Source organism: Mycosarcoma maydis, chromosome 7 (assembly GCF_000328475.2).
Source record: "Mycosarcoma maydis chromosome 7, whole genome shotgun sequence".
Lineage (NCBI taxonomy): Eukaryota > Fungi > Basidiomycota > Ustilaginomycetes > Ustilaginales > Mycosarcoma > Mycosarcoma maydis.
Genome location: NC_026484.1, coordinates 271,795 through 287,657, shown reverse-complemented (window position 1 = coordinate 287,657; position 15,863 = coordinate 271,795). Strand labels below are relative to the sequence as shown.

At 55.6% G+C, this 15,863-nt stretch overlaps 5 protein-coding genes across 5 annotated transcripts in view; 3 read left to right on the top strand and 2 right to left on the bottom strand.

Annotated features, from left to right (window-relative positions):
- Positions 1-5,256, top strand: part of UMAG_15064 (CORVET complex membrane-binding subunit VPS8) — a gene marked incomplete at both ends in the record, with an annotated part of 6,517 nt that extends 1,261 nt beyond the window's left edge. The window contains one exon of the mRNA XM_011391289.1: positions 37-5,256. Within this exon, the coding sequence (XP_011389591.1) occupies positions 37-5,256 (5,220 nt within the window). The remainder of the gene's footprint in view (positions 1-36) is intronic.
- A 160-nt stretch (positions 5,257-5,416) lies between these two features.
- UMAG_11502 (putative dUTP pyrophosphatase) lies at positions 5,417-6,112 on the bottom strand (the record flags this gene model as incomplete). The annotated part of the gene is made up of 2 exons (XM_011391256.1): positions 5,417-5,631; positions 5,707-6,112. The coding sequence occupies 2 exons, from the start codon at positions 6,110-6,112 to the stop codon at positions 5,417-5,419; spliced, it is 621 nt and encodes a 206-aa protein (XP_011389558.1).
- Positions 6,113-6,969: 857 nt separating this feature from the next.
- On the top strand, positions 6,970-9,876 carry UMAG_11501 (putative dynamin-related GTPase; the record flags this gene model as incomplete). Its single annotated transcript, XM_011391255.1, has 1 exon — positions 6,970-9,876. One exon carries the CDS (start codon positions 6,970-6,972, stop codon positions 9,874-9,876), a length of 2,907 nt encoding a protein of 968 aa, XP_011389557.1.
- Positions 9,877-10,275: 399 nt separating this feature from the next.
- On the bottom strand, positions 10,276-11,955 carry UMAG_11500 (uncharacterized protein; the record flags this gene model as incomplete). The annotated part of the gene is made up of 1 exon (XM_011391254.1): positions 10,276-11,955. The coding sequence occupies one exon, from the start codon at positions 11,953-11,955 to the stop codon at positions 10,276-10,278; it is 1,680 nt and encodes a 559-aa protein (XP_011389556.1).
- Positions 11,956-13,014: 1,059 nt separating this feature from the next.
- UMAG_02905 (putative 26S proteasome regulatory subunit) lies at positions 13,015-15,855 on the top strand (the record flags this gene model as incomplete). Its single annotated transcript, XM_011391026.1, has 1 exon — positions 13,015-15,855. The coding sequence occupies one exon, from the start codon at positions 13,015-13,017 to the stop codon at positions 15,853-15,855; it is 2,841 nt and encodes a 946-aa protein (XP_011389328.1).
- Positions 15,856-15,863: the final 8 nt, after the last annotated feature.

The window sequence follows — 15,863 nt, the reverse complement described above, 5'->3', positions numbered from 1 at the left end:
CATATAGCCGTGACTTTGTCAAGTGGTCAGCATTAGCATTTTCGTCACCAATGCAAAGTCGAGTCCCGACGCTGCCATCCTGTACCCACTGTGCTTGCTGTGGCCGGCGGTCTCATCGCTGTCGGTACTCGGGGTGGTAGATCGATGGTCTGCGATTTTGCGCAGCAGCCAATAGCTTCGTGTGGACACGACGGAGGAAATCATGGCGATCCTGTCACCGCTCTCGCCTTTTCCTCTGACCATTCGTTCCTTGGTGTCGGCCACGCCTCGGGCAACATTTTTCTTTACGATCTATCGAGTCCGGGACGTGCCGCTCGTCATGTACCCCCAGTACCCTTGTCATCTGTCAAGGCAGGCAAAAAGGAAGGCCATCTATCCGGATCAGCCATCGTGCACATTGGCTTCATCGGCCTCCGCCACACTGCCATCGTCACCGCTGACATTAAAGGCCTTGCCTTCTACCATGCCCTCGGCAAAATCCTTGGCGTCAGCTCCAATGACACCCTCCGTCTACTTGGCAAGTATCCGCAATACGAGCACGAAGATGAGCTTGGCCTTGGCGACACCAAGAAACGCAACACAATCTTTCAGCTCAGTCCGTTGCCTCTTGGACCGCGGCCACATTCGGCCGATGAAACAAGCTTCATCGCCATGATTACGCCTACAAAAATGGTGCTCGTCGGCCTTAAGCCTTCTCCTCGCACGTGGTACCGCAAGGTCAACCGTGCACAGCCGACAGAGAAGCAGGACATAGCTGCACCGGTGAATGAGCAGCCAGTTCAAGAACCGAGCTGCCTCGCCTGGTATCCAGCCTCAACAGAGACGGATGGCAAGCGCAGGCGACAGACCAATCCGATCCTCGCTTTCTCGTTTGGAGCCACCCTGCATCTTGTGCGCTTGAAGGTCAAGAGGGTGGATCAGCCACCGGATCCAAGAAACCCTCGTTCTACTAATGGTGCCGGAGCCGGATCCGGATCCAATGTCGTGGGCGAAGAGGTCGATCCAGTCGAACTTACTGGCGAGAATGGCATCGAAGAGCCTGATCACATTGTCGCGCTGCAATGGTTCAGCCCTGATCTGCTTCTGCTCACCACAACTTCAGGCCTTGCACTCTTTGACTGTCGTGCTGGCAAAGTGACCGAACGTATGAGGGGTGGTAGTGCATCCGCGATATTGGCCAAGACAGTCGAGCAACGCTATTATGATGCTGTTCTGCTCGGCAAGCACTACGATCCACATACAGAGACACAGGACAATCACACCAACTCAAACGGAACAAATAGAGTCCGTTCTTGGGCCCTTAATCACAGCGTACGCATTTCAAAGGGGCGATGCTTCTTTTTGACCGAGTCGGACCTCGTAGTAGGTACTCTTCTCTCCTGGGCAGACCGATTGCTTCTCTACGTTGTCCAAGGCGACTTTTTGTCTGCCATCGAGCTGGCTACTCTCTTCCACCAAGGCAAATTCTTGGGTTCCGCTGTCGGCCTGCCATCCGATCCCAACGAGCGCACTCTCATCGTCGCTGACAAGCTTCGCGAGCTCATGTCTGCATCTGCGGAGTATGCCTTCTCGCCGGACCGGCTCACCGATGCCACGCATGTAACGCCAGATAACCGGGGCGTTGATAGAACCTTGCTCTTCGAGGGTCTCGCTCGCGTCTGTGCACGTGCCTGTCTCTCACTTGGCAACCTCGACTTTCTCTTTGACACTTTGTACGACAAGTACGAGGACTATGGTATCGAAGCCATCTTTGTTGGCCAGATGGAGGACTTTATCGTGTCGGGTGAGCTTCGCTCTCTACCCATTCCCGTCGTCCAGAGATTGGTCGCCTTCCGTAGAGACAGGCAAGAGTATGCTCAGGCAGAGCGTATCATCTGGCATGTCGATCCAAAATCGCTCGATTTGGACCAAGCTTTGTCACTGTGTCTAGACAGGAGGCTCTACGACGCTTTGATTTATGTGTTCAATGCTGCTCTGGAGGATTATGTTTCGCCAATTATTGAGCTGTTGCATCCGTTGAGGCGCGCTATTGGTCATCGGCGAAGGCATCAGCAGAGCGTTACGGCAAATTCCATTCAAGCAAGTGACGATCCATATGCCCTCATCCGCGTCACGGAGGCGGCAGATCTGCATCAGCCAGACCCAACCTCAGACTGGGAGCTGGAGGAGAAAGATATCGAGGATGCCTACCGAGTCTTTTCGTACCTTTCCGTCCTTCTGACAGGCAACAGATACCCCAGTCAAGAGCCTTTTCAGGAGGACGAACAGGCGAGCAAGGCCAAGAGCTCCATCTATTCTTTTGTCTTTTCTGGCGGCTGCACGCTGTGGCCTCCAGGCCCTGGCGGAAAACTGGTACTCTACGGACTGGACGACGACGCGAACCCCAGCAATCTTCGCGAAGACGGGAAAGACCAGGTTGCAGAGCACGAACCGATCTATCCGTATCTTCGATTGCTGCTCGAATTCGACGCTGAAGCTTTCCTCGATGCACTCGACCTCGCCTTCGAAGACGGTTTCCTGGACGACGAAGACGTGGTAGGGAAGCGCGTCAGCAGGCAGCTTATTGTTGATGTTTTGCTTGAGCTGAACAATGCGTCGCTCCCCGAAAGACCCGACTTAGCAGGCAACTTGGTGTCACGTCGCTCGCAAGATGCGAAATCGCCCAAGATGCCGTTGGCCGCACGCATCTTTGCCCACATTTTTGTCGCGCGCAATGCGCCCAAGTATCCGCAATTTATCCGCCTTTCACAGCAGAATGTCGATCTGCTTTTGCGCTCGCTCGCGTGCCCCTCTCCAATGAGTAGGGATGCAAAGGAGGATCTGGAGGCGATCGAGTCGACACACGAGGACCGAGAATTAGCAGCCGAGTGTCTTCTTTCACACTACAAGCCGCGACTCGACGACGACTGGCTGGACACGTTCGAGAAAGCCTCATTCCATCGGATCTTGCGATCTGTCTTCCGCCAGGAGAAGAAATGGGATCGGTTGCTTGGGATGTACCTTCGACAGCATTTGCAGACAGGCCAGTCTGACCCTGTTGATAGGAACAGCGGAGCTGAAGCCAACGCCCCAGGTGGTGATGCCTTTTCCCACTTTGAAGAGGTACTGTTCAACGCGGCGCGCAAAAATACTCCGGAAAGGGACGTGCTTCAGACTCGACTGCACGAGCAACTTTCCGATCACATTATCGACCTGCTTGACCTCGATCCGCTCAAGACGACTGGGTTGCTGGACAGATTCTTTCCGGGCAAGCATGAGTCGGTGCTGCGTCGATTGGAGCAGCTGGATGAAAAGAGGTTATTGCTGTACTTGCGTTGCTTTTTCGAGCCGTTACATGTCAGCAATGATAGTGCACTCCACGTGCCTTTCGCAGACCGCGTTGACAATGAAGCGGGTTTCAACTGGACCGGCATTAGGGCACCAGGCACAGCGACGTACATTGTCGATGCAGTTCGAGCCAATCCAGAGCATCTGCCACGCAAAGAGCAAGATGCATATCTTGATCTCTTGTGTCGATATGACCCGGAAACCGTGGTTCGCAACCTCGATGCCAAGGGTGCCGACTACTTCGACCTTGAGCAGCTTGTGCAGCTGTGTCGAAGTAGGAAGACGGCGATCGATGGTAGCAGAGTTGCAGTCAACAGCGATGCTGTTCTGTGGGCGCTCGATCGCCTTGGACAATCCAACGAAGCCTTCGAAGAGCTGGACACGGCGTGTGCCAGGACAGCTGATTCGCTGGTCTATGTGGCCTCAGCGGACTCGTTCGGTACCGATGCAGCGGAGACAGTTGCGGATGAATTGCTAGGGGACGTAAGGAGATGTGTCAACGTCGCTGTGCGGCTGTGTATCGAGCGAGCCAATGCATATGGTGGAGACGAGGAGACTGACGAGGAGGACAGTGGTACACGAAAGCGAGGAAAGCGAGCAGAAAAGCGATTGGATACGGACGAAGTGTGGTATCGCCTTCTTCGAAGTCTCGTCCGACTGGTTCATGATGTTGCTCATCTCGGTGTCGCCGACAACCATCAGGGTGAACGCTACAACGGGTCTCGCCCTAAGAAGTTACTCGATGGCGTTCGTGATATTGTCCAAGACACACTCTCGGACCTCATCTCGTCCACCGCGGCTGAAGCCGTCTCCTTCCCCGCACTCTTTCGCCGACTTACCGGTTCGGACAACGGCAGGACATCTGCAGCCGGCAGTAAGGCGATCAAAGCAGAATCGCAAGCTGGTGTAGCTGAGTACTACGCCGAGATCCGATCTGTACTGGATGGTATGCTATCCGCCTACCACTTACGATCGGAGGTGCTAGCCATCACGAATAAGCTTTTCGATCGCGATACGTTCCATCAGTTTCGCCGCTTGCACATGCAGCGGAAGCACGGCTGGCGCCCTGCAGGGGGCACGAGCACTCGATGCGCCGGGTGTGACGTACTTGTCATCGGACCACGACGAGGTGTTTCCACCTTCTATCCCGTCGCATTGTACGAAAATGGCACGAACATACTCCCCGGCTCACCAGAAGCAGGAAAAGAAGCGGAGACCGAAGATGTGCGAAGGACGGCATTCCAACCCTCGCGTAGCACGTCTTTCACGTCTGTCGCTGAAACACGTCGCAGCAGCGGTGGTGTTCAGCTCGGCTCGATGCTATCGCCTCCGGCATCGCTGTTGCAGCCACATCGGCGCCGAGCCAAGTCGCCGTACGACGAGAAGGCTGCGCCGCTCGCTTCACCGCGTATCGACAAGGGCAAAGGTGTCGTACGGTCCGCTTCATCTGAATTTTCACGCATCAACGGCGACCATGCGGTGCTCGGTAAGGGCAAAGCGAATCGTAGACACGCAAGCGAAGGTGGGGAAGGAGAACTACACGAAGTGGATGGCTACTTTGCCAGCGAGTTTACGGATCGTCCTTCGTGGTCTACTCAGCGGCCGACTGGACAAAGCAGCGCCGTCATGACGAGGTCGAACAGTGTAGCAAGTAGTGCTGGTGTTTCGCTACGCATCAACGATGCGCTTGCCGATGCACAGCAGCACTTGGAAGCAACTGAGGAGGATGCAGATGGAACGCTGACACAAGAGCACTTTGGACAGGCTGCGAGCGCGGATTCAGCGCATTTGAACGCAGCTACGTTGTCGTCGGATGAAATGCAACGCGAAACGGATGTGGTCGAGGGCGGGATCGAGGCGGAGAGGATCGTGGTTCAAAAGTCAGGGCGCGTGTACCACCAACGTTGCTGGCAGCGTTTGCATGCTTGATTCTTGCACATAGTGATTCTTTGCTCAGTGTGATTCTTGCATGTGCGCAACCCATTCATGTATCCAGATCTCTGTACGCTGAAGATTTGTGCTGATGCGAACGTCATTTTGCTTTGCGTCAAGTATGATTGTGAGATGGTCGCGTGATAGAGCCGAAGGATCAAGAGGATTTGGCGTTGACCTCAGCAGGTAAATCGGCAGCGACAGCCGCGGCGGTAGCATCGGCTGTCGAGGGTGTGGTCTGCGTACCGAATCCACCTGTCGACCCAAACCCTCCAGCACCCCTAAGAGTCTCGCTCAAGCTTTCAACTTCTTGAACGTCGGGTGTCGAGATCTTCTCAAGGATCAACTGAGCGATGCGGTCACCTTGGTTAACTGTTTCGTTGGCAGACCGCGTTGATGTCAGCTCGGATCGGTTGCATGTTGCGCGCAAACAAGAATCGCACTTACTGATGAAGTCTTGTTCGCCCAAGTTGAACAGCAAGACGCCGAGCAAGCCACGGTAGTCTTGGTCGATCACACCGGCTCCCGTGTCAATGCCGTGTTTGCTCGCAAGCCCTGAACGCGGTGCAACACGGCCGTAGTGTCCGTCGGGAATCGCGACGCAGATACCGGTCTGAACCACCTTGCGACCGCCTTGTGGAAGCACCACTTTTTCGGCAGAGTACAGATCGTAGCCGGCCGCAAGCGCCGACCCGCGCGTAGGCAGCTTGGCGAGCGGATGCGAAGGGTGACGCTGCACCAGCAGCCGCACTGTAGAGTTGACGCTCATCGTACCGGCCTCTTCGAGCTTGGCGAGTTTCGTAGGTCGAGCTTCGTCGCTTGTACGAGCGTCAGAGCAGATGTTCGACGTCATGAGAGAAAGCGAACGAGCACGAACTGGTATCGTCAGGATCAACGGGGCAAAGGTGAACCATGAACCGTGAACGCGTTCGCCACGAGTGAATGTGTTATTCTCTCGCCCAGTCACAATCACCAATCACGAATTCACGATTCTCGGCGCGTGTCGCGTAAATGTCGGCAATCGTGAAATCGTGAACCGCGAACCGAGATCGTAAATCACGAATAATCGTAAACGTGAATCGTGAATCGTGAATCGTGAATCGTAAACGTGAATCGTGAATCGTGAATCGTGAATCGTGAATCGTGACTCGTGACTCGTGACTCGTGACTCGTGACTCGTGACTTGGAATGCAAGGAGCGTTAATGGGTTTGTGCCTTTCGTAGATCTCACACTTTCCAAACTATTCACGATTCTTGAGCGAGTCGTGAGTCGTGAGTCACGAGTCTGTGAGTCCTGTGAGCGAATCGTGAATCGTGCGTGAGGCCTGTCCACTCATGGAAACTGTGAAATCGTGAATGTTGCTGGGTTTGTTTTGCGAAAAGTGGAGCAACCGAAACAGGCTGCTGAGTATGCGTGTCACAGAAACCATACGTACCACGACTATGTGGCTAGTTGCTCAGCCTCGCTATTCACGATTCTTATCGAGCAACGTCAACATTCAAGTAATCAGTCACCGTCGCAACGTCAAGTGACTGCACAAAGACAATATCAGTAAAACAATTCCAATGCACTAGGCTGCAGCGGCCGTCCGGTCTTCTGCTTTGCCACCGCCAAGAACACCGATAGTTGGGATACTTAGATTCCAACTACTGCACCTCTGCTGATCTTCGTCCTGCTACACATCGCAATCGGTGCCTCTCGTCACCGCCATGTCTTCCTACCAAAGCATCAACAGGATCGTACAGCGTACTGGCCGCCGCTCGTATATCGCTGGCGCGCGCAGTCAGCATGTACTTATTCGTCCACCTCTTTCACGCTTCGCAGGCCACCGACCTTCCGCCGTAGATACCACTCTTGCCACTCAGCTAACCGCCTCGGCGCGCGGCAGCCGTCTCATGCATATACGCGCCATCTCCTTCAACTCGGTCCCTAAAGCTGCCTTCCGGGCCGCACGTCTTCCCGCTTACGGTATCGCTGCAGGCGGAGGCGCGCTCGCCTATGCCAACTACAAGGTCGACGAGTTCAAGGACCTACTCGGTCGCTCGTACGGACGCCTCTCGGATCGCGCCAAGGAGGCATACAACGGTCTGTCAGAAATCGGTGCCGAAGCACTCGACAGCGCAAGAGACGGTTGGGAGGCGCTCTCGGAGCAGATGGACGGCATCGAGCTGCCCAAGCTGCAAACGCCCGAGTTTCTGCGCAACTTTTTTGTCAGTCTCAATTCGAGCCAAACGGATGCAGATGGACATGATCAGTCCAAGACGAGCGGTGGTGGAGGGCCCGATCCCAACGGCGCGCCTCAGCTGGCTGGCGCAGCTGCAGTCGCTGCTTCTTCTCTCTTTGGTGACGAAGATGCGTCCATCAATTCGACCGACGCTATCGCCCAGGGCAGTACCGAAGAACTCATGCTCCTGACGCGGAAACTCATCGAAGTTCGCAACATTCTCAAGGAGATCGATCACGAATCTGACCAGCTCACGCTTCCTTCGATCGTTGTGATCGGCTCGCAAAGCAGCGGAAAGAGTTCGGTCCTTGAGGCCATCGTCGGTCACGAATTCCTGCCCAAAGGCAACAACATGGTCACCCGCCGACCCATTGAGCTGACCCTTATTCACACCACCACTCAGCCTGGACGCCCAACCAAAGATACCGTAGTCGAATATGCCGAGTTCCCCGGCTTGGGCCTGGGCCGCATCACCGACTTTTCGCACGTTCAAAAGACACTCTACGATCTCAACATGGCCGTCCCGGCCTCCGAGTGTGTCAGCGACGAACCCATCGAACTGCGCATCCACAGTCCTCACGTTCCCGACCTGACGCTTATAGATCTCCCTGGCTACGTTCAAATCGCAAGCATGGACCAGCCCGATGAGCTACGCGAAAAGATCCAGAAACTTTGCCATAAGTACATCCAGGAGCCGAACATCATCCTTGCCGTTTGTGCCGCCGACGTCGATCTCGCCAATTCGCCGGCTCTGCGCGCCAGCAGGCAGGTCGACCCACTCGGCCTGCGCACCATCGGCGTCGTGACAAAAATGGACCTCGTTCCGCCCGAAGTGGGCGCTGGAATCCTCTCTAACAACAAGTATCCCCTGGCACTCGGCTATGTCGGTGTAGTGTGCAAGAATAATCTGGGCGTGTTTCAGAGCAGCAAAGGTCACGACCGCGCGACGGGAGAGGGCAGGATGTCGAGCCTGGTCATGAAGCAAGAGTCGGATTACTTTAGCACCAATCGCGAGCACTTCTGTGCACCCACGCGTGGACGAAATGCGGGGGTCCAGCCCATGACGGGGACTGATACGTTGCGAAGGCGGCTCATGTCGGTGCTCGAAGAGAGCATGGGCTCCTCATTGCACGGCATCGCCAATGCGGTTCAAGTCGAGCTCGAAGAGGCGTCGTACCAGTTCAAGGTGCAGTACAACGACCGAAGCATCACCGCAGAGTCGTACGTTGCAGAGACCATGGATGCGCTCAAGCTGCGTTTCAAAGAATTCGCGAGCAACTTTGGCAAACCCGAGGTGCGTGCGCTCCTCAAGCAGGCTCTCGACGAGAAAGTGATGGACATTTTGGCACAAATGTACTGGAGCGATGCACGAACGCCCGAGCTGTCGCAGCTCGCCGATGCGAGAAAGGTGTCGCCGGAAGACTTGGACAAGTACTGGAAGTACAAGCTGGATGCGTCTTCGTCAGCGTTGACCAAGTCCGGGATCGGTCGGCTGTCGACGCAGTTGGTTGTCGATTCGATTCGAACCCAGATCGAACACCTGGCGCAGTCAGAGCCGTTCAACCATCATCCGGATGCGGCACAACGCATTGTTGCCTTCAGCTCGGCCATCTTACGTGATCGATTCGGTCTCACGGCCGACCAGGTCGAGAACTGCGTCAAGCCGTTCAAGTACGAGGTGGAAGTCGAGCCAAACGAGTGGGAAGCAGGGCGCCAGAGGTCGGTGCAACTGGTCGAACGCGAGATTGGCATGTGTGATGCAGCTTTCAACGGCATCAAAAAGGTGCTCGGTGGAAGACGGCTCCAAGGTGCCATGGAGTATGTCAAGCATCTGGAGGAGCGCGAGCGAAAGCGCGTGCAGGCCAAGCTACGCGCACGCGAAGCAGCCGCATCTACGGAAGAGGTTGACCAGGAAGACGATAGCAACGACCCCACGCGGCCAGACTACAACTCGGCGCTGCTCATCAAAGCGCGCGAAGCGCTGTTCCTCACGGAAAGATCCAAGATGCTTCGAACGCGTCTCTCGACGCTCTCCTCGAAACGGTGTCGTTCCGGACCGGGTGCTAAAGCGTTCTGCCCGGAAGCGTTGCTGAACATTGTCGCGGATAAACTAACGTACACGGCGGTGATGTTTATCAACATTGAACTGCTGAGCGAGTTCTTCTACCAGTTCCCGCGCGAGATTGATGCGAAGCTGGTGTACGATCTGGACAAGGCGGAATTGGCCAAGTTTGCACGCGAGAATCCGGGCGTTAAAAGGCATTTGGATCTGCAGGAGAGGAAGGAAAAGCTGGAGATGGTCATGGACAAGTTGGCCGATCTGGTCAAGATCTATAACGACAAGAGCGGCAGGGACAAGCTGGGTGCGTCGAGTCGATGGAGCTTTTTCTGATGGATCGCTTCACTTATACTCCGTCCTCCTCTGGATGCTCAGCGTTCCAGCGCGTTTACAGCGCGTGCGTTCTAGATCCACGCTTGGCGCCTCCTTTGTACTCGGATATCGCTTGCACCGCTCGCGTCCGCACCGTCTTTCCACGCACAGCCAAGACCGGCATGTACCGACACGCGTTCAGCCACGACCGACGAGCGGCGCTGTGCGGCCCGTGCGAGCAGGTGGTGCCGAGCTGGAGACGCGTGTAAATGTGACAAGGCTGGAATTTCCAAGTGTAATAATAAAAACAGAGCGATCAGGGGTGTGTGGGATATGAGCTAGGTAGGAGATGCAAGAGAAGGGTCGGGTCGAGCGGGAAAGTGGTAGAGAGCGAGTGCCGGGCGAGTGAGAGCGAATGGATCAGTGATGGTCAGGCGTTGCAGAGCCGGAAGTCAGCTTGCTAGGAGTGTTGCTAGGGGGACAGCAGCTTTCAGTTTGGCAATCGTTATCCTTTCCACACGAGATGAGACAGGCGGTGTCGACCTTCTGCACCTCGCTCTCGACCAGACGACCCTCGACAGTCCTGAGTCTACCCTCGTTATCGCTCTCTGCCACCTGTACGCCACTCAGGATGGCCGCCTCCCTCAGACCGCCAGGCACAAATTCGGGCTGAATCGTGCTCGAATGGATGCCCCAGCCGTGCAGGTTGGCGCGGATCTTGGCGGCGATGTTCATGTACTTTTCCGTCTGGCCCGACGAGCAGTCGACCAAGACGTGCACCGAAGCGACGATCTTGCTCTCGCTCAACTGCCACACATGCAGCTCGTGCAGATTCAGAACGCCCTCGACGCTCATGATCGAGTTGCGCACCGCTTCGAGCGAGACTGAAGCGGGCACGCCTTGGAGCAGAATGTACGACGCTGACTTGCACAGCGGAAGCGCCGAGTGGAAGATGATGATGGTGATCAGGAAAGAGATGGCGGGGTCCGAGTAGAATCGCCACCATGCGTCCGAGTACAAGATGAAAAGACCAGCCGCAATTACACCTACGTTGCCGAGCGCGTCGCCAAGCACGTGCAGAAAGACACCTTGCATGTTCATGCTGCCGTGCGAGTGACCGCCGCCATGAGCATGAGCGTGACCGGGAGCGTCGTGCGCATCGGCGACGTCAGCGTGGTCGTGGTCGTGATCGTGGTCGGCGTGCGAATCGTGTTCGTGCGAGTGTCCATTCTTGCGTGCCGCGCTAGAGCCGATAGCCGCTTCCAGATCGGCGTTGGCGCCCGTGGCACCGTAGTCTTGCGATCCGTTGGCGAGCAGACGAGAGCGCTCGTTGGATCCATTGACCGACGTGACCGAGTTCGAGTGCTGGTGTCGTGAACCGGAAGCTTCGTAGCCAAGGTCGTGCGCAGTCTGAACGACAAACGCGCGCGTCTGAGCGGGGTGGCCGAGAATCGAGCCTACACTGCCCTCACGGGCGCGACCACGGACGGCGGAAGGACTGCCGGAGGTGATATCGTCACTGGAAGCAGAGTTTGTCATGGTGGTCTTCTTGCTACTGGCGGCAGCGTCAGTATTGTCCTGGTGAGCGGCGTGGTTGCTGTTGCTCGAGCCATCGGTGACAGCGTGGCTGTGGACGTGGTCATGGGGAGCATGGCTATGACTGCCATGAGCATGCGAGTGACCGCCGTGAGCGTGACCGTGGTCGTGAAAGAGCAGCAAGCCAACAAGATTGCTGGCGAGGCCGAGCGAACCGACAATGATGACGAGCTTGGGGTTGGACACTTCGGTGATATTGACAAAACGTTGAATCGCCTCCATAAAGATGCTGAAGCAAAGCGCCAACAGGAAGACACCGTTGACGAGAGCACCGAGGATCTCTGCGCGTTGCCAGCCGTAGGAGAATCGGTGATCAGACGATTTTGTGGAGAGCTTGACAGCCCAAAGCGCGACAATGAGCGACATGACGTCGTTGAGCATATGGAATGAGTCGGCGACGAGAGCAAGAGAGCCAACCGCATAGCCGGTGATGATTTCGATGAAGAAGAAGACGACATCGATCACCAAGAGGGTGAGGATGCGCGTCTCTTTGCTCAACCCCATATTGGCAGAGTCGACAGGTTCGAGGAGAAAGCTGGCCGAACAGATTTATCAAAAGCACGCAACCGACGATTGTTGGTGGCAACGTTGCGGCGAGGAAGCGATGCAAACAGATCTAAGGAGGAGGGGGATAGCCCAAGATGGATGAACTGAATGGTGAGAGATTGTGTCCAAGAACGTGGGAAGTGGTCCATATGGGCTTTTGCATGATTTGGCTCACTTGGCTATTCGTGATTCGTGATTTGTTTGGCCTTTTGGCTCAGCTTTACAAGAAAACGTCGTACGTGAGTCGTAAATCGTAAATCGTAAATCGTGGATTGTACACACTGGCATGAGCTAGGAATTCGAGAACTCACTGACTTGGCGTGCACACATCTTTCCCAAAAAAAAAAAAAGAAAGAAAAAAAGAAAAAAAAGGCAACGTGCAATCACGAATGTATTCACAAATTCATGAAAAAAATTCTCCGCATCTCGTGTCCAACCACCTCGTGACTCACGCCTTGAACGCTTTCGAGTCGCGCCTTGGCCCCACATGCCTCAGAAGCTCTCGTGTCTTTACCGACTGCTCGACGAACACGAAATCACACACAAAACAACAGAATCTACGACCTAACACTTTAACTTTTATACGTTACGCGTCATTCACAATGGTTGTGAGTCGAAGTCGCTTCGACATTCACGATTCGTGATTCGTGATTGTAAGTGGAGTTGCGTGGGTGATCGGCCTGACTGGTCAAGCTCGAGGCTGCAAAGCGCTTTGCTTGAGCCGCTCTGCAACGCCTGTGCGTACCTCTTTTGTGGACGCGCAACGAGATTTCTTCGACTCCACACAACGCTCAGCTGGTAAGTTGACGTGTTGCTCTCTCTTCTGCAACTCGCCTTCCAACGTCTCCTCTCGTACCACTCACCTTCCCCTCCTCGCACCAACACAAGCAACGCTATACGTCTGTCTCCTTCCTGAACACCTTTGGAAATCCAAGCTGCACCACACGCCCTCACCGTAGTACTGCATCGGCGCTTATACGCCTTCTTCCCCGTTTCTCTGTCACATAGTTGCCCACCATGGCGCGTGGAGACGGCCAAGAGCTCGGCATCACCGTCCCTGTCGAGGATCCCAAAAAGACAGAACAGGAAAAGGCAAAAGAGAAGCAGCGCGAAGAAGCCGCCCGCAAGGGTCTTCCGCCTTTCAGCGAAAAGAAAGCGAATGGCAAGGAAAAGCCGGAAGATGAACTGAGCGAAGACGATTTGCAGCTCAAGAATGAGCTTGAAATGCTCGTAGAGCGTCTCAAAGAGGACGACTCTTCCCTCTATCGCCCAGCGCTTGAATCGCTCCGGACGCTGATTCGAACCAGTACCTCGTCCATGACCTCGGTTCCAAAACCTCTCAAGTTTCTCCGTCCCCACTACCCCGAGCTCAAGACTCTCTACGAATCATGGAGCCAAGCGAGCGCCGACAAGAGCCTTTTCGCTGAGATCCTCTCGGTGCTTGCCATGACATATTCAGACAACGGCCAGCGCGAAACGCTCCACTTTCGTCTCAAGGCCAACCAAGTCGCTTCCGATGGCAAGTCGGAAGACCCCGGTCTCTGGGGTCACGAGTACATGCGCCATCTCGCAGCCGAGCTCGGCGAGGAGTACAACGCACGCTCCCAAGACGAAAAGAACACCGACGAGCTTCTCGAGCTTGCCCTTCAAGTCGTCCCCTTCAGTCTCACCCACAATGCCGAAGCCGATGCTGTCGACCTCTTGCTCGAGCTCGAGGCTATTGACAAGCTACCCCAGTTCGTCGACAAGGACACTTACGCACGTGTTTGCCTTTACATGGTCAGCTGCGTCAACCTCCTCGTGCCACCCGACGATGCCATGTTTCTACGTACCGCTCACGAAATCTACCGCAAGCACGATCGATTCGCCGAAGCCATGACGCTCGCTCTCCGTCTCGGCGACAAGCACCTCGTGCGTTCCGACTTTGAAGCGCCAAAGAACCCCACCATGCGCAAGCAGCTCGCCTTCATGCTCGCAAGACAGCACATCCCCATCGAGTGGCTCCAAGACGAAGACTCACCCATCACCGACAATGAATTGCTCGACATTCTTTACAACTCGCATCTCTCCCGCCACTTTGTCGACTTTGGCAAGGAGCTCAACGTTTTCGAGCCAAAGAGTCTCGAGGACATCTACAAGACACATCTCGAAAACTCGCGCACCGGCCTCGGCGGCACGGTCGACTCGGCGCGTGGCAACCTCGCCAGCACCTTTGTCAACGCCTTTGTCAATGCCGGCTTTGGCAACGATAAGCTCATGGTCGACGCACCCGAAGGCAACTCGTGGATCTACAAAAACAAGGACAGCGGCATGCTTTCCGCCACCGCTTCACTCGGTATGAGTCTGCTCTGGAACACCGAGACCGGTCTGGACCAGATCGACAAGTACTCTTACTCGTCCGAAGAGGCCATCAAGGCCGGTGCCTTTCTCGCCTATGGTATCGTTCACTCTGGTTTGCGTTCCGAGCTCGACGAGGCCATGGCGCTTCTCTCGGAGCACATTGAATCGCAGAGCATCCCTCTCAAGATCTCAGCCATCGTCGGCCTCGGTCTCGCCTACGCTGGCTTCTGCCGTGAGGACATCGCCGCGCTGCTGCTCCCCAACATCCAGGACGAGACAACACCCATGGAGGTTGCCGCCATGTCGGCGCTTTCGCTCGGCTTCGTGTTTGCAGGCAGCTGTCACGGTGAGATTACGCCAACGATTCTGCAGAGTATGATGGAGCGCGACCCGGCTCAGCTGGACGACAAGTGGGCGCGTTTCATGATTTTGGGTCTCGCGCTCCTATTCCTCGGCAAGCAGGACGAGAGCGATGCCACCATCGAGACGCTCAAGGCGATCGAGCACCCCATCAGCAAGCAGGCGCAAGTCCTTGTTGACATGTGCTCTTACGCCGGCACGGGTAACGTGCTCAAGGTGCAAAACATGCTCCACTACTGCACCGAGCGTTCAGCACCCGAGACAAGCGACGAGACAGAGGGAGACAATACCAATGCCGAGACAGAGAATGCCGAGTCATCTCAAGACAAGGACGACCAGGAGGACAAGGAGACCAACGACCTTTTCCAGGCGTTTGCCGTGATCGGCATCGCGTTGGTCACCATGGGAGAAGAGGTGGGTGCCGAGATGGCCACGCGCCATCTGTCGCACCTTATGCACTACGGTGAGGCAACGACTCGTCGTGCAGTGCCGCTCGCGTTGGCGCTGCTGCATCCTTCGAACCCATCGATGCCCGTGTTGGATACGCTGTCCAAGTATTCGCACGACTCGGATCTGGATGTGGCCATCAACGCGATCCTCGCTATGGGCCTCGTCGGTGCCGGCTCCAACAATGCACGTCTGGCGCAGATGCTGAGGCAATTGGCTGGCTACTACTACAAGGAACCTGACTGTCTGTTTATGGTGCGCGTTTCGCAAGGTCTTGTGCACATGGGTAAAGGCACGATCGGTATCAACCCGTACCACACGGACCGACAGCTCATGTCACGCAACGCGGTGGCGGGTATTCTGGCTCTGCTCACCTCTATGACGGATGCACGTGGCTTTGTGCTGGATCAGTCGCACTGGATGTTGTACTTTCTCAGCTCGGCCATGTACCCGAGATTCCTGATCACGCTCGATGAGAACCTCGAGGCGCTGCCAACGAGCGTTCGTGTGGGTAAGGCGGTGGACGTGGTTGGACAGGCAGGCAAGCCGAGAACCATCAGCGGGTTCCAAACTCACACCACGCCGGTCCGTGTCGGCACGTTTGAAAGGGCAGAATTGGGTACCGAAGAGTACCTAAGCTACGCGCACGTTCTCGAAGGTTTCAGCATCTTGCTCAAGAATCCAGGTTACGTCAAGGAGGAAGATTTGTGAGCTGCTAA